Source organism: Curcuma longa, chromosome 2 (assembly GCF_044706935.1).
Source record: "Curcuma longa cultivar G26 ecotype Majalengka, Jawa Barat chromosome 2, ITB_CL_G26_1.1, whole genome shotgun sequence".
NCBI lineage: Eukaryota > Viridiplantae > Streptophyta > Magnoliopsida > Zingiberales > Zingiberaceae > Curcuma > Curcuma longa.
The window spans coordinates 4,089,341-4,110,319 of record NC_133862.1 but is presented as its reverse complement, the minus strand read 5'-3'; the positions used below and the strand labels follow the sequence as shown (position 1 = coordinate 4,110,319).

Here is a 20,979-nt window from a genome sequence, read left to right as displayed (position 1 = left end):
ACTGTTAGTAAATTTTTATAATATAAAAATATGAACATTACTATTGCATTAGATTAGTTGAAATATCTTTTTTTAATGATTATAAAGAAAATAGATTCACATATGCTATAATTTCTATCAAAAAGATGGCAAATGAAATGAATATAAAATTAAAATTTCATGAAAATTGTGTAATTATAAAAGATAAATAATTTGATTAGAATTTTTTTAAAAATAGTTTATATATAGATAAAATAAGAGAGGTTAGACCCCTCAAATGTACAATCAAAAAATCAGTATCATAGCCTAGACAACATTAGCCGTTGAGCACACACACATATGACCCATTATATAAGAAATTACATCAAATTCATAACATCACCAACACCAAGACACCATAGCCCACATGTTCACACATTACAACACTTACATACTCATCTACAGGTCATACAAAGCACCACAGACCACAAAATCAATCACAGCACAGGAACACATCACACTCCTTTGTTTATTACAAACCATCACACACAAACACACCCCTACTTTAAGTTACAACTCATTGCACAGGAACAGAGTCACCGGTAGCTTGGATGCTATCGTGGCTTGGTTAGAATGATATTAGGACCGGTGGAAGTTCTTTTGTCTGATTTTCCTTTGATTTTTGTGCTTCCATTTCTTGCCTACGTATATAATTATGGCAAAGAGAGCAGCAAGGATGACAGTACCTGCACCAAATTGATTTGTTACTTTTTATTTAAATTTATTTATTTATATCATTACATAAATGTTAATCATGAAGTAATATTTCTTACACAAATAAAATCTATTTAGAAGTAAGGATGTACCAAGTAAAAGATAATTCCTTTTGTGAGGGATCAGGCATGCTCCAGATGTTCCATCAGGACAAATGCTCTTGTGACCTCCTTCTGTATTTATAGAGTCTCCAGGGCGAACTTTTGGAAAAGAATTACATTAGTCGATATCTAAAATTCCGCAACACTTTATCAATGCATGCATCACATATTTGAAGTATACATTATCTATAGCATTAAATTTTTATTAATTTGGTAAAATTTCAGGATTATGCTCAAGTTCTGAATATTAAGGTCCAGCTAACAAAATTAATTTGTCTTGATTACAATGATCTTAATCAATTTTAAATACTGTTTTTTAGAATGTATTAAATTGTTAAATATATATTAATTAATTTTTGTGGATATTAATATAATTATTATAACTTTAAGCAACACGCTTGTCTTATTAAGTAAATAAATTTGAAAAAAAAAAGTCATGAAAAAGAGCATTTTATAAGAAAAAGTACTTTTCTTACAATATTAATGTATAAAATAACTAATCAATCTATATATTATAAATAACATGGTTAATTTTTCACCCACGCAACACATGCATTTTATATTAATTTATTATAATTGTGTAAGTATTGTGATTGCTATTTAATGTTTTTATATATTTTCCCCCTAAAATTCATATAGCATATATACTGTGGAAAGAGTGAAAAAGGAGTCTTTGAATTAATACCTTGGCATCCGTCTGGAAGGTAAGGGTTTCCATCATAGCCATCTGAGCACTTGCATCGATAACCCCCTGGGCTATTTTCTATCTCGCTCACATCCAAACATGTGCTGTGTTTATCGATACATGCGAAGGTGGCGTTGTTTTTTTTAGCATCGTCACAAGATTGATTATCTATTACCCACTTAATAATAATCCTCTGCTCGTTGAGAAAAGTTACATAATTTGTTGGCATGCCTTCATAATGACTTGTATCAATGAACTCTAATTGCCCTTCCTTCAATGAAATTTTGCTCACTACATACTTGTCTTGAAATAGGAGAGTTGCAGGGTGTGAGGTTTCATTGCATGTTAGAGCAAAGTTGGTATCTCGATAACAACCCCTTTTTAGCCCGAAAGGAAAGGAAATTGTAATGTTTCCACATTCTGTTGGGCAATCTTCTGCTGGAGTTGATGTAACTTCCATATCTGTTAATACATACACATGAATGATTAGCATTATTGATATCTATGAATTCTACAACATTACATAATATTATTTTATTTAGTTCAATTAATTAGCATGTATACTTTCACAAGACAATATAGAAGGAATATTTAGACACCTCACATAATTGATAACCGTTAGGTAGATAAAATTTGGCAACATAAACTAAAGAACATTGACACATATATATAACTAATAATTTCATTTAAGTAAGAACATTGTAGCTCAAGACAATATATAATTTTTTTTGAGATTTTATCGGTATTGTTAGTCGGCCCTATCTAATGAGATAAAACTTGATTATTATTATATTTTATCAGTATTTTATATAAAATAATAGCTCAGAGCTGTATGTATTTTATAATAGTTCTAAATACAATTCCTCTTCTATTCTAATTAATATATATACATATATAGTTATAATAAAATATATGTGTTAAAATTAGTATTGTTAATTTAAATATGTATATTTATTTGTATTATTAAATAAATAATTAAAATGATTTTATTATAATGATATTTTAAATAAATTAAAAGTTTAAACATTTTATATCGTTAATTAACTACTATTTAATTTTTTAAACTCTTATATATATAGATAATTATTTTTAATTATAATTGTTTTATGTATTATATTTATATTAATTATTCATTAAGTATAATTATTATTCCTGGTTATTAAAATAATGATTAGTTAAAGCAACACTATTATTGTATTTAAAATAAATGTGGAAACTGAGACATTAAAAATTATTCAGGGAACAAGAGCATTTTCATGAGAAAAGTATTTTTATAATTAATGTGTAAAATAATAACTAATATTATAACAAATTAATACATATTAATAATACGGTTACTATTTTCACCTACTCATTGTGGGCATTAGAACAAAGGATAGGGATGTACCAAGAGCATCTGTCATGTTAGAGAGGCATTCTCCATGAAAAGGATCACCAGATGTTCCCGGGGGGCATATACAACTGTAACCTCCTTCTTTATTTACACAATTTCCAGTGCAAACTTTTGAAGAAGAATTACATTCGTCGATATCTACAATTCCAAAACACTTTGTCAATACATCACATATTTAAAATATAAATTAAATGTACCACTAAGTTTTCATTCATCCATAGGTTAAAAGTTAAAAGAAACTACAATCAACTTTAGATACATTTTTTTTAAAGAATATAATCAATCATTAACATTTTATCAGTATTTTACATAAAATAATAGCTAAAAATTGTACGTAAGATTTATAAATGCAATTCCTCTTCTACTCTAATTAATTTATATATATATAAATTAGTATTGTTAATTTATTTATACGCAGTTAATTATTTGTATTATTAAATAATTAATTAATATTATTTTATTATAATAATAGTTTAAATAAATTAAAAGTTTATACATTTTATATCAATAATTAACCATTTAATTTTTTTTTCAACTCTTCAATTCTAGTTTAACTGTATATATATAATATACATGTATGTATTAATTAACTTCATTGAATAATTTACTATTTTTATACCATAATTAAAATTGTTTTATGCATTATATTTATATGAATTATTCAATAAGTATAATTATATTTCTTGGTCTTAATATAAGTATTAGTTGAAGCAATTACATTATTATTTGTTTAAAAATAAATGTGGAAAATGAGACATTTAAAAAAATATTCATGAAAAAAGGGTATTCTTATGAAAAAGTTTTTTTTTATTAATGTGTAAAATAATAATTAATATTTATTAATTAATCAGTACATAGAAAGAATACGGTTATAGATATTATAATATGTTATTAAAATTGTGTCAGTGCCCATACTTTTAATATCTCATATTTAATTAAAATTCATATATCATGCATACGTATATATCTTGAAAAAGTGATAAAGGATGTTTTTATACCTCGACATCCATCAGGAAGAGGAAGGTAAGGATTCCCATCGTAGCCATCTTTGCATATGCATCTATACCCGTCATTTTTTACATCCAAACATGAGCTGTTTTCATAGATACATGCGAAGGTGGTGTTGTCTTTTGCAGCACCCTTGCAAGATTGGCTGCCTATTACCCAATTCATGATTCTCCCATCCTCTAAGGAAGTGAAATGTGAACGTCGACTATTATATGAATAATAATTAATGGAATTATTGTACTCCAGTTGGCCTTTCTTCAATGAAATGTTGCTCACTACAGAACCTCCGAATAGGAGAGTTGGAGGGTTGGAGGTCTCATTGCATGTTAGAGCAAAGCCTTCGTCTCGATAACAACCTTGTTTTAGCCCGAAGGGAAAGGAAATTGTAACATTTCCACATTTGGGTTGACAATCTTTTGCAGGAGTGGATGTAAAATTTTTATCTGTTAACACATTCATGAGTGATTAGCTTTAATGTCTACGAATTCTATTAACTTATGCATCATCAATCTATATAGTTCAATTAATTAGCATGTATATATACTTTTACAATAGAATATAAAAGAGATTTAATTTAGAATCATTACCTAATTGACAACCATCAGGTAGGTAGGGATTGCCCACATAATTTGAAGAACATCGACAATTGTAGCCAATGGGTTCATTCAAATATTCTGCATCTTCAAAAAGGACATCATAGCATTCACTTCTATCACTACGACATGCATAAGTGTCGGTCCTCTTCATAGCCTCTTTGCATGTTGAATAGTCATTGAAGTACCAAGCGAGAGAGGCCATCATTCCAGTTGTATTCTTATGGTCTATAAATCTTGGCAAGTCATCATAATCAGTGACAAAGTAAGGATCATATAAGGTGGCTATGATGCTGGAGGTACTATTGATGATTATATGATCCATATTCTCTTCAAGTCGCCTTAACTGAATAGCCAATGAACGATTGCTAAATCTTACACTATCCAAGTCAATGTGACAATATTCATTTTTAGACCACATATATTGTTGCTCAGTAGTTGAAGTGTTGATAGTGGAGCATATTGTAGTGCAAGCATCTATCGCACTATTGGTATCCAAATCAACAACAATGGCAATAGCACTACCACCGGCCACATGCAATCTGTTACGATATGATCTTCCAAAATCAGTTGAATGCAAGTTAAAAGACAGAGGCAAATTCTTAAGATTGATCAATGCAGTGTTATTTGATTGTGCATCTACATTCAATGTGACATATGGTGATTCAATGATGACCCGCCCCTCTTTCATATCGAAAGTTCTTACTTGAATATTGCCATCTCCTAACAAGAGTCTTGGAGGATCCGAGTCTTGTGAACAAGTAAGATTAAATCCAACACCATAAGAACAATTAGTGTCGATGCCAAAAGGATATTCAATTTTTATATCACCGCATGTTTTGGAACAGTTGGAAGGGAGGGCATCCATTGGCCAACTTGAGAAACCCTTCAATGATATCAACAATATAATTTGCAGCAGTAATATGCCCGTGAATTCCATAATATTCCTACAAATTAACTATCAATAAAAGTATATACATAATCAATAAACAGAGTATAAAAAAACTACTTCAAGAAAAATTATGGACTTCATGTAAAAATATTGCATCACTTTTAATTAAGTCTTACATATAAGCTCCTTCATCAGTTCACAAAATTTTACATGGAATTATTAGCTTTATATATAGGAAGTGAAAATAATCATTTTTAATATATCGAGTCCATGAGTTTGGTTTATTCAATCGTATTGACCAACTTAATAATATTGACTCAATTGGTCTATTCAATCCAATCAGTCAATTAAAAGCTCTACTAGTCAGCTAGAAAAAAGAGAAAGTCTTGTGAATTGAGTAAATTAAGTCTATCTTGGCCAAGCAATGGTGAGCTAGAGAATCTATTAACTTGATATGTCGAACTATAAGTCTAAAATTGCTTAAGCTTCACTCATCTAATTAAGTCTTATATATACACTCCTTCATTTGTCCTCACAATTTTAAGTGGAATTGTTAGTTTGATAGGAATAAGAATAAGAATATAAAATGGGAAATTTTTATTAATTGGAATTTGTTTAAAGAGCTTGGAATAGTCTAGAAGATGGTTAGTTGGTTTATAAGATAGTTGAAAATGAGATGCGTCGAGAGCTCTTCGGTAGAGCTATAAATAGAATGGAATGAACAAAAATCTAATATTAAATTTAATAGAGGTTGAATGTAGTTTTATGATTCCCAAAGAGTTAAAATAGATTGAGTTATTCCTTTTGAAATGAAACTTTCCTATTGAACTATTCATCTAAACATCAAAATAAAATCATTGAGAGAATGAATTATTTTGATTCCACTCTATTTATGTGTATCAAACACAATCTTAGAGTAAATAAATAATAATTAATTAAGACACAAGAAATAAAGAGAAAAATACTGATATCAAATTTGACAGCCAACTCACTTGATTGATTATGGCTTCTTTCTTCAACCAAATTAAGTACAATTATCCCATAGGATCTACCTTCTTTATATAGAGAGAGTCTTATGTTAACTCCACGTTAGCAGAAGACTCTCTTGCAGAAGAGTCTTCTGCTAACGTGGAATTAACATTGATCAAAGAATAAGAATCATGCAATTTAATCCCAAATGAAATAATAATATGTTAGCGTAGACTTGACTTGAAGGAACATGTGATCAAGTCAATTACTTATTGGGATATAATCAAAATTTTACATTGAAAATATATAAAAATAATAATGAATTTATAAGATGAAAGATATCTTCATCAGTATGAAACCTTTTGGAAAAAATTTAAAAATAAAATCATAAGGAATTAAACTCAAAGTGAATAATATCATATCATTATGAAAATATGTTAATTCCATCAGAGAGAGGTCCAGACCATGGAGATAATAAGAAAGGATTGTTGAGATACAATCAATGTTCCGTAGAGATATCCTGATTTAATGGGTTCTAACATCACTATCCTTTCATTTAAGGAGATTAAAATAGAAATCAATAGAAATTAATTTCCTTGCTCGCTTTTTAGCCATACATTATTTTAATTTTCTACATGTTATTTATTTTATTTTAATCTTATACGTGCCATGCATGTATATACATTGATGTGCATGAAATTTCAATCATATATTTTTCATTTTCCACAAGAGAATAGTTGGCTATTGTTCTGATAGACTTCTTCCGTAGAGTTGCTTGAGTCGTGAATTAGTGTAACTTAGTAAATGTGATTAAAGTTAATTGTATATTATAATTGAGGTATTATTTTCAGAGGAAAAAAGAGTATTTTTTTTATTGGAATCATCAACGGATCATCTCATTTTTATTTAGTATCAAAAGGATATATTATAGTAACTACAGATAAGTTATACAATATAAAGACTTTAACTTTAATCAACATAAATTAACTGTGTTATATTTGTTATGAACTATAACTATTACAATATAAATATTTCAATTCTAATCAATACTAATAAATTATATTATAATAATATATACTTTATTTTTATCAACACTAGTCAGTATTATTTTAATCAATATTAATAATACTATATATATTGTAGCAACTACAATTCATAATTTTTATAATATAAACACTTTGTCTTTAATCAATGGCGATCAACATTAGTCAATATATGTCAAGATTATATAGTAATTACGAATAATAGTTGCTACAACATAAATAATTTATTTTTGATCAATACTAATCGGTATTATATTGTAGCAGTTACGAGATTATAGTTGTTACAACTATACAATTATTGCAGTTACGAAATCGTAATTGTTACAATTGTATAATAGTTATAAGATCACAACTATTATAATTATGTACCTGTCATGACCTTTTAGCTACTACAATAGAGTAAAAATTAAGGATAATTTTGAAAAGTAAAATATATAAAGATAAGGTAGGTTGTCTTTTTTGATAATAAATAAAAAAGAAAAGCTCCATGATTTCAATAAAAAAAATCCTTTTGAATTAAAAAGAACATCCCTCTATTATTCTTGGGTCACTAGATTCACAACTGTTACTTGTCCAATACGTCATAGTTAATATATATAAAGACATTGTAAAGGAGAATTTATGGGAGATAAAGTGTGCAAAATCGAATAGATTGGTGAGAAAGTGTAACGTACATCTTTTTTATTTTAATAATTAATATTTATATTTTTTATAAAAAATGAAAATTCTTAAAAATAATTTTAGAAATATTCACATATGATTTTTCTTAGAATTTTAGAATATTTTTCTAGAATTTTTGTTGGTTAACGTCGAAAATAGCAAAAATAAATAGGAAGAAAATGTCCAAGGAAGAAAATGTCCAAGAAGATTTGAACCCGTAACCTATAGGAAGTTATAGCTCCTAAAATATCTCCAATAACCAATGGAGCCCAACAAGTTTGTTCCAAATAAAAAGGAACTGAATTTTATTTACAGGCGAGATTAGGTCTTGGAATTACTTAAGTTCGAGGTGGGATTTCCCAAAAATTCTCAAAAATTAGTTTAGAAATATTCTATGATTTTTCTAGAATTTTAGACTATTTTTCTGGAATTTTTGGATTAGCGGAAAAAAAAAATAAATAGGAAGAAAGTGTCCAAGGCGAGATTTGAACCCGCAACCTAAAGGAATCTACAACTCTTAAAATATCTCCAATAACCAAAAGGCCAACAGATCTGTTCCAAAAAAGAAGGAACCGAATTTTATTTATCGGCGAGTTAGGTCTAGGAATCACTTAATATAAATAGGAGGCTTAGGAGAGGGTTTTGATTATCTTCGAAAACCCTTCCCTCACCTCTCGTCCAGAACGCCGTCACCCTCTTTTCTCCTCCCTCTCGGTGCCTCAAACTCGAAGAACGAGGAGTCCGTCCCCTAGGATCACAAGGAAGGTTTCCGGAGAACTTCTTCTACAACGACGCTCCTCTCCGCGATAAGAACGCGTAGATATAGGAAGATCGCCGAGAAGATCTTCTTCTCTAACGGAAGAATTGTAAGGAAATTAGCACAAAAGGTAAGTACCTCTCACCTGCAGTATAAGTAGTTCCGTTTGTGTATGTATGTGGAGATTAGTTTCTCTTACAGAATGTTGTTGAAAATAATTTACCTTGCCTCAGTAATTATGGACTCGAGTTCGTCCATGGGTGGGCTCCGAGATCGCCCCTAGGCCCGAGATCGCCTAGTATATGCAAGGTTAAAGAAAAAGAACTAGTAAGAAAGTATTTTACTTTTGTTTATGGCATGTGCTTGGACCCGAGTTCGTCCATGGGTGGGCTCCGAGATCGCCCCTAGGCCCGAGATCGCCTAGTAGTACCCTAATGGGTTCGGGATTTGCTACCTCGGATCTATTTAGGGATGCGCGCATAAGTAGCACAATGCCGGGCCCACAGAAGGATGATTACTATTTTCACTTACTATATGTATAAGTTTTCAAAAGGGCATTACTAACTTGAAGTGAAAGTAGTTTTAAGATCATGTTTAGTTCAGTTATGATTTTAGTTCATATGCTTGTTATGATGCGTATGCCATGATATTTATCTAGCTTATATGTTTCAGTAGCAATAAATGATAAGCATGCATGAAGATATTTCCTTTCATATTTTTCAAAACCATGATTTTAAATTATGCATCGTTTTGTGAGTAGGATGGTACTTACTAAGCTTTATGCTTATAGTTTTATTTTCCTTATACTGCAGATAAGGGCAAAGAAAAACAAGAGTAGCGGAGGCGGCAGGGACGATGTGAAGTGTGTGCTGTGGTGGAACTTAGAATAAAGAGCCTCGGGAACTTGCATCATTAAGAATGTTAAAGACTAGTTTTTATAAATTGTTTATTTTTCGCACGTTCGAATGTTAACAACTATGGTAGTTCTATGCATTATATTACCCATTTGGGAGCATGTGTTTACTCAATTATTACATAGAAAGAAATTTTAAATTTATAGATAGATTTTAGCAAATAAGATAAATAAATCGGAATCGCCTTGAATGTTAATATAAACTTTACAAGCAAGGGCGGTCTTCATTTCATTGTATTTACATTTTCCACATAAGAATAGGATTTAAGTACATATTAATTATATGCCCCACTTCACTTAGAACCCAAAGATAACGTTCTGGGTCTACGACGACTGCAACAGAGACTCAAGAGTCATGCAGAAGTTTGTTAAGTTTATTTTAATAGTTGATTTAAGTATATGTTAATTATATGCTCCACATCACTTAGAACTCAAAAAAAACGTTCCGGGTCTACGACGACTGTAGCAGAGACTCAAGAGTCATGCAGAAGTTTCAACCAAGGAAAAGTTATTTTATGTCAGTTGTGGAGCAATATGTCATTTATATTTTCTGATTTACTTGGATGACTGAGGAAAAACTTCTATGGCAATCGATTGATCACCTCTAAAATTAATCGGTTTGAAAAATTAGATACCTGCATTATAAAAAACCAAGCCAATGAGATTTTAAAATAAAAATTATTTGAAAAATTAAACAACCTTGAATTTCATATATATGATCAACAATATATTCGAAAATATATTAAAAATTAATTTTCATAACTAATAAATTAAATATGAATATAGACAGATATTTCATATAAATTAACCATTGTAAATCAATTTTTTAATGAATAAAAAATTAATATTCAATATTATTCTAGTTATGAAAGATTGATTCAATTAAAAACAAAAATAGTAACTCTATCACGAGCAAGGTCGATAATATGCATGAATGTTAATTTTATAAAATTATTGTCATTATAAAAATAAAAATAAGTCTTCTCCTAATAAAAGAAAGTCTCGAGCCAAGAGATATAATAAAAGTTTTTATACAATCAGTGTTGTTTCCATCAAATAAATACAGAATTCCACATGTAGTAATTAAGTTAATTTCCTTGTTGACTCTTATTCATATACATTGTTCATTGTATTTATAAATATGACGGTACATCATCCTTAATTTTCTACAGAAGAATAGTCAGATGAATCTTCTTCTGATAGGTTAGTTTTGAAGAGTTTGACTGACTTGTGTACTAATACAATTTAGAAAATACTGAAGAGGTTAAAGCTTTCATTCCCAGAACTTCTACTAGTTGTTAGATTTGTGGCGGTTGTATGGCCAACAAGGAGCCTCTCACAATTATATGAAATTGAGAGGAAAAAGGGAATCACAATTATATTCAAAAGTCTAACAATAATTTATAACTTGTCAAATCAGTTGGATATATATCAGATTCAATCAACTAGAGGTCCTTGTTGGAAAACTTCCTCAGAGTTTGGAATTAGCTTCATGGGCTGTGACAGAGTGAATGCAGGTGTTATACTCCAGTGTAAAAGATATCAAACTTTACACCTTAAGTCCCATACTTTATTATGACTATTTCTAATAGTTTGGAATTGTCGTCGCACTTTCATTAACACTTCAATATACGACTAGGTCAATTAGTATATTTGACATACTTTATATTACTTATCAATATTAATATGCCATTTTATGTAAATGAAAAGTATATCGCCCCGGAGGTCCGGTGCCAGGGTAAGAGGTATAACTATCTCTTATATAACGAGAGTTCAATTCTCATACAAGACACCTCAGACGCTCACAGTGTTTGAATTACTCATGATGTTGAACCATCCATCAAGATCCCTCTGCGCTTCATGAATTTATCTTGGTAGTCGATGAAAAATTTTTATGAAGTTGGATCAGTCGCTTTCAAGATTAATCGGTCTGAAGAATTAAATATCTACATTAAAAAATATATATTATATAGTTTACATTTTATTAATTAACATACTCTGTAATTATCTATTTGTCAATTTACTAGAAAGGAATTAATTACAAGTATAAAAGACTGATTACATAAATTAAATAAAATAATAAATAAATAAATCTAAATCAAAAAATTAATATAAAATAATATTTAAATATTTTATTTTAATTCAAAATTAACTTAAAATCTTATGGATTTTATTTTAGTTATTCATTTATTTCTAAAAAAACTTAAGTAGCTAGCTAGCTGCCCGTATCAACCAAATGCAAGAGATAATAATTTGTTAGCAAATAATCAATTTATGTTAGAATGACATTAATTAAAGGATGAAGGACACCACACAAGAAGTAAGCCATTTTAATACTGCATTATCTTAGATTGCAAAAGTGGCCAAATAGAAGAGAATTAGAAGAGGATGTTAGGACTCTTATTTCTCTTTGTACTTAGATAACAAAGGATTTTGATGATATCAACAAGAGTTTAAATTAGCTTTGCGATTATCTAACTTATGTGATAAGTTGTGCATGATTTACAAGTATATAGGTTGACTTGATAATGGATCAATAGTTTAAGGTCCATAAGATCAAAGAAGGATAGTGCATTTTCATGTTAGACAAAGAAAGTTTAGGTAGGTTGAAGTCAATCCGATACTTGATAAAACGGGTAGATTTATACCCCCTTATAATCCAACAAGCAATCTTCATGCACCCATAGTAAGGGCCTGGGTCCTTTTCCCCACCCTCCTTTTGATGTTCTCAGATCATATAACCTCATTTTCCTTCATCTCTCCCTGAATCATAGCTCCTTCCCTGTCATCCGGCTGATCATCTGTAGCACTTATTGGTTTGGTTTTGCTGTTGTTCATTTCCTTGGACTTGGTCTTCTACCACCATTTGGTATTTGGTCTTGTAGTCTCTTACAAGTAGCATCCTTGTGTCCCAACATCCTACAATGAGTGCACTCTTTTGGCTCAAGCTCATACTCTTATTCTCTGAAGGTATTCTCCATCTGGCTTCCAAACTCTCACACCCCTCACCATTTGCAAAAGAAATTCACATTTTTGTGCAGGTGTTCAAGTCCGTATGTATCGGGTTGCCTATTTTTGATGCAATCTGACTTAAATACATGACATTCTAACACTCCAAAGGGAATTCAAGGGGGTTGATCCATATCGAACAGTTTGAGTCCCTGTTCATCAAACATGAAATATTTGGGAAGAACTTTTAGCATCAATAGCCGACCATATATAATATACGACCCATTCGACATGAATTTATCCCGGTCCTCTTCTTTCCTAAATTTGAAGATAATCGATCCACTTTGATGTATGGTAAAAAGAATAATCCACTTGCCAAGAACCACAAAAGTTTTTAGCAGCATTGTTACATGGAAATTTGACAGCGAAGTAGCAACCTCAAACATCTACTATCTCATCAAGCCCTTGTGGTAGCATCTCCACAACGTCATCTTGGCTGGGTATGGCCTTAAGTGCAATGTCTTCTTCCAGATTCCTATTCTCTTTGAATAAACTTACCCAAGAACTCCTTACTACAGTAGACCTGGGCCGGTGTGACATTTCCTCAGTCAAGTTATGTGCAAGCAATTGTGCAATTTCAGACTCAACATCCTCTCATTCCCCCATGTCTCCTCTGCTCGCAATTGAATTACTTTCCTCCTCCTCTTTAGATTTTGAGGAATCCACCTGCATTGCAATGGAAGAGTGTTGCCTTCCTGATTGGTGTTGCTGCCCACCTTGTAATCGTGTCTTCCGATTTGCATTATCTCCCAAACTCGTGACCCCTAAAGCCAGTAGTGTGGTTCGATTATTTTGAGGCTTGATCGAAATGAGTGTTTTCTTCCTCCAAATCCTCAAATAATGGTTTCCCTGGGTCGAGCCAAGAACATCTTGTTGGTCGGACTATGCATCTACAAATTTAAACACTAGGAGTATTTTCAACGGTTGGCAATCTTGTAAAAGACAAAAATATTCTCTGATATTTTGAAACAAAACAGATAATTTGGGATATATAATTTGTTCAACTCTAATTTAAATTTACTAAATTAACCATAAAATTCTAAATAGACCTAAAATGTCACATAAATACCTTTCAATTCCACCCCTCATCCAAACAACTATAATTCTCTTATACTCGTACTCTCAAATCATCCCTCCTCTAAACTCGTATTCTCTCTAATTTTCAGATTAATCTCTCCAATTTTAATATTCTTTTATTATTATTTAATAATAATCTTCTCCCTCATTAATTCTTATAATTTCTCATAATGATGTTTGTAAATATATTAGCACTCTATCAACACATCTCTTGTATTGAGGTAATTTTTAATTCTTTACTTGTAATTAATGCATTATATAAGTTTTTTAATCTTATAATTGAATATTATGAAACTTAGAATAGAAAATGCATAAGAAAATATTAAAAGTTAGAGTATATTAAATAAAATGTATTCAACCTACCATGAGCAGTATGGTCATCAATCAATGTTATAATCTCTCGCACCATTTTCTCATGATGGTTTAAACGACTTGGTCCGTCCACCTGAGGGAATTCTATTTATCCCGATCTCTATTTTTTTGTGGGTCATGGGCCGTCGACCATCGATCGTGCCGTTACCTACTAGGACTTTCCACCCCTGCCCAGTGGATTTTGGCCTTCCCCAGATTCGAACTCTAGACCTCCAGACTAAAGTACTAAAGTTCCTTAAATCTGGTAACCAAGTGAGAAACTAGTAACGTGGTGATATTATGGACCCTAGTACTTTAGTCTGTGAACAAAAGTACCTGTTGAACAAAAGTACCAGGTAGAATTCCCTAGGTGATATTACGGACCCTAGTAACCGAGGACCAGGTCGATCATTGAGACGACCTGTTGAGCCAGTAGAGCCGGAGATTTTCGAGCATGTTGGCGATAGTCCGGAGATACCTTTGTTAGATCCAGTACCGATTACAGCTAATAAGGCTGTGAACAAAAGTCGGATATCATTGTTGGCAACAGCCGTTAAAGATAGATTGATTTTATTCCATGGGAGACCTGACCCATGGCTCGCACGTTCTCGGATGAAGAACGTGACTGATACTTTCACGTATATCACTTGCACTGAGGCAGAGCAAGTTGAGTTGGCAGTATTCCACCTTTGTGATGAGGCTGTCACGTGGTGGAAGACTCAGAGGATTGTACTCGAAGAGCTCAACTGGAGTTCACCGATATTACCTATTCTGAAGGACATTCTACTCAGCAGCGATCGTAGAAGACAACACAGAGATAGAGAGCACCTCAGCAGCAGAGATTATTACCATCTTCAAGACAGATGTACCAGATAGTACCAGCAGCTTCCCAGCCAGAGATCTGTTATGCGGCGATTCCGATGCAGCAGCAGCCACCAGCGACATCAACTTCTTACAGTGTATCTCATTATATTCAGCAGACGACGTCAGTATCTCAGAGTCAGTTTGAGCTAGAGAGGAGACAGATTGCGCCTTATTCAGCTACTCAATCGGCTAGCGTGGAGTTGGGGTCGCGTTTATGTTATTACTCGAGATGAAGTACAGCGGAGGCATAGTGGGCCGATGGATCGATCATTTGGGGAAAATTAAACGAATCCTAATGATTAGATCTTGTAGTATGACAGTCTCTTTACCTTTGGGTAAAGTATTGACTACAAATCAGGAGATTAGGGGATGTTCGTTGGATTTCGACGGTCATACTCTTACGGTGGATCTTCAAGTGCTGGATATGATGGAGTTTAGTATCTTTCTTGGTATGGATTGGTTAGTCACTATCATGCTACGATGAATCGTCGGGCTGAAGTGATTACCTTCCAACCTACGAATCAACCTGCATGGGAATTCATGGGTACTAGGAGTGAACAAATATCCATTATTTCAGCGATATAGGCATAAAAAATGTTAAGACGTAGTTGCCGAGGTTATTTTCAGTTTCTGAAGCAAACAGAGAAGGATAGTGGTTCTCGTTCATCCGATGTACGTATCGTCCGAGAGCATTAGGATGTATTTCCGAACGAGCTTCTTGGCTTGCCGCCTCAGAGGCAGATCTAGTGCACGTGTGAGGTGATTTCAAGCACTGCACCAGTGTTTAAGGCTCTGTATCGGATGACTCCGAAGGAGTTAGAGGGACTGAAGATCCAGCTACAGGAGTTATTAGATCAGGATTTGGTTCATCCTAGTGGTTCACCGTGGAAAGCTCAGTTCTAGTGTGAAGAAGAAGGACGGATCCATGAGGTTATGCATCGATTACCGTCAGTTGAATACGGTAACCATCAAGAATAAATACATGTTGCCTCGTATTGATAATTTGTTCAATTAGTTGAAGGGTTCCTGTATACTCTAAGATCGATCTGCGATCTGGTTACCATCAGCTCAGAGTACGAGACGAGGATGTTCAGAAGACAGCCTTTCGCACTCGGTACGGACATTACGAGTTCTTGGTGATGCTGTTCGATCTCACCAATGCTCCAGCCGTATTTATGGATCTGATGAATCAGATTTTCTTGGAGTATCTGGACCGGTTCATGATCATCTTCATCGATGATATTCTGATATATTCTCGATCGGAGGCAGAGCATGAGCAGCATCTCCGCATTATATTGGAGACATTATGCCGAGAGCAGCTGTATGCGAAATTCAACAAATACGCATTCCAGTTATCCTCTGTGGGATTTCTCGAACATGTTGTATCGAGCAGAGGTATTTCAGTAGATCCTCAGAAGATAGAGGCAGTGACCGATTGGGAGCAGCCCAAGTCTGTTCAGGAAGTCCACAGTTTTCTAGGTTTAGCCAGCTATTATCAGAGGTTTGTGGAGGATTTTGTTGGATCGAGATCGCGCTAGAGGGGGGGGGGGGGGGTGAATAGCGCTCGTGGCTTTCACTTGTTTTGTAATCGAAAAACTTGCAGCGGAATAAAAACAACACAAGACACAGAGACACCAAGATTTACTTGGTTCGGAGCCGTGAGCGACTCCTACTCCAAGGCCCGCGATCGTTGATCGCTTTCGGTGGGCAACAACTATAATATCGAAAATCTTTTTACAATAAGTATTATAATTCAAATGCTATAATGAAACTGTACCACCAATATAAGAAATGGAGACGTAGATGATGAAAGTTGGAGTAGCAGCGTGTTGTTGAAGCGTTCGAGACAGCACAAAAAGCCCACAAAGATTCTGTTCGAGCCTCTCTTGTTCAAGAGAATAATTATATTTTTGCTCTTCACGCTGAGGTGCCTTTTAAAGCTTTTGTAAAGTTAATCAAGATCCTTGAAAATAGGATCTACACGTTGAGGCACCAATTAAAGTCTTGCATGCGTGGATATCAGCCGATCAGTGCAGACTTATTCTGCTGCTTATCAACTATTCAAAGATTGCATTTAGGTCCCTGCAAAACATGTTAATCCCAAAGCAAACCAAATGTTACATTTTGGTCCCTGCAAAATATGTTAATCCCAAAACAAACCAAATGTTGCATTTTGGTCCCTGCAAAATATGTTAGGACATAAATGGATAAAAGAGATGTTGACAGCCTCCGGACTGTCTGGGTCTGACTTCGGATTTTCGTCCGAAAATCCTAGGTCGACCCGACGCCTACTGTTCCCTCTACGGAGAACGCGTCCTCACCTACTCCCCTCAGGAGAGATTACCTGATGCCAGTACAATCCTCCAGATTGACTGGCCTTTTGCTTGGCGCTCGATGCTCCCGGACTTTCTGCTGGACTTCCGCTTCTCGGCTGGTCCAGTCTTCCACCTGGTTCGCGACACCAGGACTTTCCACCTAGGGTTACCACCCCTATATAGGACTTTTTGCCTGAAGCACTCGACCCACCAAGACTTTCCGCATAGGGTTACCACCCCCTATGACCTAGGGTTACCACCCCCTAGGGTTTTCCCTTTGCCTAACCGCAGCTAGGACTTTTGCCTAAGTACACTTAGGACTTTCCTGCAAACTCATTCAAACCGTTAGATCACAAATGGACTTAACTTTGAATCCCTTTGTCATAATCAAAACTTAGGTTCGATCGTCGGATGCTTCCCGCACCAACAGATTTCTCAAATATTCAAATTTAAAATTATATTGATTCCTCAAAACAATATAATTAAATTCACCAACACCTCAAGCACCGAAGAATTAGCATGCCATGTTAGTGTGGACGTAACTAACTCAAACATTCGCAAAAGGAGGTTTTACCCATTAATTTTATTATCTGGTCAACTTATCTTTATGACCAATAAAATTAATAGTTGGTTCTACTTTGGTCATGCATATTTAATAGCAAGCCACGTTAGTGTGGACGTTTACTATTAACTGCATTCTAAGTGTGTACCTGACAACCCTAGATTTGCTATGCAAATGTCACGAGTAGGGTTGCAAATTGAATTTAAAATTTTCGAAAACCCACGATAAATACAAATAAATGAAGTATAGGGGCCTCGAGTCGTATTTTTCCAAGGGCTAGTAGAAAATTGCTTAAATTGAGCTTATCGTGTCGTTCTTTTTGGGTTTTCCAATGTAAATGGGGGTTTTGGGATTTTTTTATGAAATGAAATTGAAAATGGCAAGCAAATGAATGAAATGCGATAGTTTAACGAAATGCAATTTAAATCAAATTAGACCTAATCCGAAATGCAAAAATAAACTAAAACTATAAGAAACCTATGGGATTAAACCTAAGTGCAATCTAATTGGATTTCAATGCTATTGATGCAAGAAAAATGCAACAATTCAATTCAATTTAGTTAAAACTATGGCTAAATCCTAAAATGCATTGAGAGTTCTTAAACCTATCTAAACTAAAGATTTAGGTTGGCACGGAACAGTGAATTGCAAAATGAACGTATCAGAATTTCTGTAATAGAGCTGCTCCAAGGGCTTAAACTCAGCTAAATAAACATCTAAAGACAAATCAAAATCCAAACAAAAGCTAATCCTTAACTAGTTAAACTGAATTGACAAGGTTTAATCAAAACACAAATTCAGAAATGGAATTGACAGAAACCAAGAAAACAGTAAAAACATGAAGCAGAAATCGGATTCTCCCTTCCAATTCAATCTCCTCCTTGCCGTCACACAAGGCCTGATCAAGGATCAGAAATCCCAATTAGATTCTCACGAACCAAGCTTGGCTTGCTCCGAATCAACTCCGAAGAACCAGCTCAGAAACCCTCCTCCTTGCCGCGCCGAACAGAGCTAAGAACAGAGCCTTTCATGTTCTGAAAATCCAGCTGAAAATCTTTGAAATTACTTGCAATGTGATGCTCCGAAATCATCAAGACCACTTAGAGAACCCCTCCTCCTGATCTTGATAGCTCCGATGGGTTAGATTTGAAGAATTCAGCTGGAAATGGTGGCGGCACATTATCCTCCGGCGAGACCCTCAACCGAATGAAACTTCCGTCAATTGTTGCCAAACAAACGTCGTGGTTGCCCTCTGGAATCCGGAAATCAACTTGGAAGGAAGAAATCCAAGCTTCCCTAAAAAAACCGCATCGAAAAAGGAAGAAAAACGAAGGAAAACGAAGAAGATCGGCGGCGCTGCTGGGTGCTACAGTAACGCTACAGTAACCGCGATTTTTAGGTTACTGTAGCTTTCTCATTAAAGCTTGGGTACTGTAGCAGTGGGTTGGGTTAGCCTGACTTGAGTCTGAGTTAGCCCATTTCAATCAAATTCACTCAATTTAGCTCCAAATTGGCTCCGGTTCGCATGGGTTCCATCCTAATCGCACTTGAGTCTTGATTCATGAAGTTGGATCGATCAATTGGGTCAATCTTGGCTAGATTCGATCATGGTTGAGCTTGATCTCGGTTCAATTTGAGTCCTACAACCAATTAAACTCAATTAATGTAAAATTCACCATTAAATCATGAAAATTATAATCAAGCCTCAAATTATGCAATATATCACAAATATAATCAAATTAAATCATTAAGCAATTTATTTTCATGAAAGAACCCAAAATCGAATCGATAAAGTGCATAAAAATTCTAACTCATCAGTACCATTACTTGATACTAAGTCCACTACTTAGTGTTACGCATGCCACGTTAGTGTGAACGTATACGCGAGCTAAGTAGCTTCCTATAACCATCCCTTAGGAAGTTTGTTCCAGTTGCGTGGCACTTAGACAAAATCAATTATTGAATTATGATTCAATAAATATTGATGCTTTCATAATTGAATTTCTAATTTCTTTCATATCTAATTTCATGCTTGTATAAATAACTAGTTCCTAATTGATCTCCAGGTTGTGGCGAGGCTAAGGCCTTCTTGGATATGGGAGCAACCACCACTCCTAGACAAGATCAACTTCGGAGTTCGTTAATTATACGCGCATAATTTTTCTTAATTGCCCTTAAGGGGTAGGAAATTACCTATGTGTATTTTATGTTTAACTATTTAAACACAACCACACACATACACAGCAAAAAAATAAAACAGCAATAAATATGGAAATAAAATAAAGACTATTTCCATCTATTATGACCTTTTATTTTCCTTCGCTGTAACTCGACTTTTTGACCGTCTCGCTTCCTCTTCCGCTGCGCCTTTGTGGCCCCAAAGATCCGCGCCTTGCTAGGAACCCGATCGATGCATGGAAATAAAATTTTACAAAATTGATCGTATACTCCGTTGAAGGAGTTTACAAAAATCTAATTTTGTAAAAATTTAAACTAATACGAAAATGTATCCTACAACACCGAGTTAAACTATTGCAATTTCTAACTATTGAATATGTGCTACTAGCATGCAAAACTTAACCGAAGTAATTTTTCCGGAATCGGAGAACCTCGCTCTGATACCATTTGTTGGCGATCTGGATCTCCGTCCTATGTTCCGGATTCTATCCGCTCTGAAAAGCATAGAACCCCACAGGACAAAATTTTTTATCCCGCCAGGATCAATTGACAAAGTCTACAAAAGACTAAGTCAATCGATCCTTCAGGATCGCCGATTCCTAAATTACTTAACTACGGTTTACGACTAGTTCTAGGTACAAAAAAAACTGCGGAAAAATAAATCATACCAGAACCTTGTTGATAACCTCGGAGCCTTCCGCTGTATTCCCAACTTCTTCCTGGACGTTGGGTGGACAACGGACCTCCAGAAATAAGGAAACTGCAACCTCCGGATGATGATGCCTTGGATCGCCTTGCTTCTTCTCGCAGCAACTTCGCCTCTTCTTGTCTCCCACCTTGGATCCGGCCACTACACCTTGGAGGAGGTTCGGCCACC

The 20,979-nt window shown here is 33.9% G+C and overlaps 1 protein-coding gene across 2 annotated transcripts; it reads right to left on the bottom strand.

Annotated features, from left to right (window-relative positions):
• Positions 1-302: 302 nt before the first annotated feature.
• LOC141822309 (uncharacterized) lies at positions 303-6,418 on the bottom strand. Of its 2 annotated transcripts, none has more exons than XM_074709753.1 (7): positions 6,397-6,418; positions 4,507-5,459; positions 3,910-4,362; positions 2,906-3,049; positions 1,519-1,980; positions 825-932; positions 303-704 (listed from the first exon to the last, which is right to left on the bottom strand). In XM_074709753.1, the coding sequence occupies exons 2-7, from the start codon at positions 5,450-5,452 to the stop codon at positions 598-600; spliced, it is 2,220 nt and encodes a 739-aa protein (XP_074565854.1). In that variant the 5' UTR covers positions 5,453-5,459; positions 6,397-6,418; the 3' UTR covers positions 303-597. The 2 variants fall into 2 exon arrangements, with proteins under 2 accessions (XP_074565854.1, XP_074565855.1); XM_074709754.1 differs by having other exon boundaries at positions 4,507-5,470; positions 6,397-6,411.
• Positions 6,419-20,979: the final 14,561 nt, after the last annotated feature.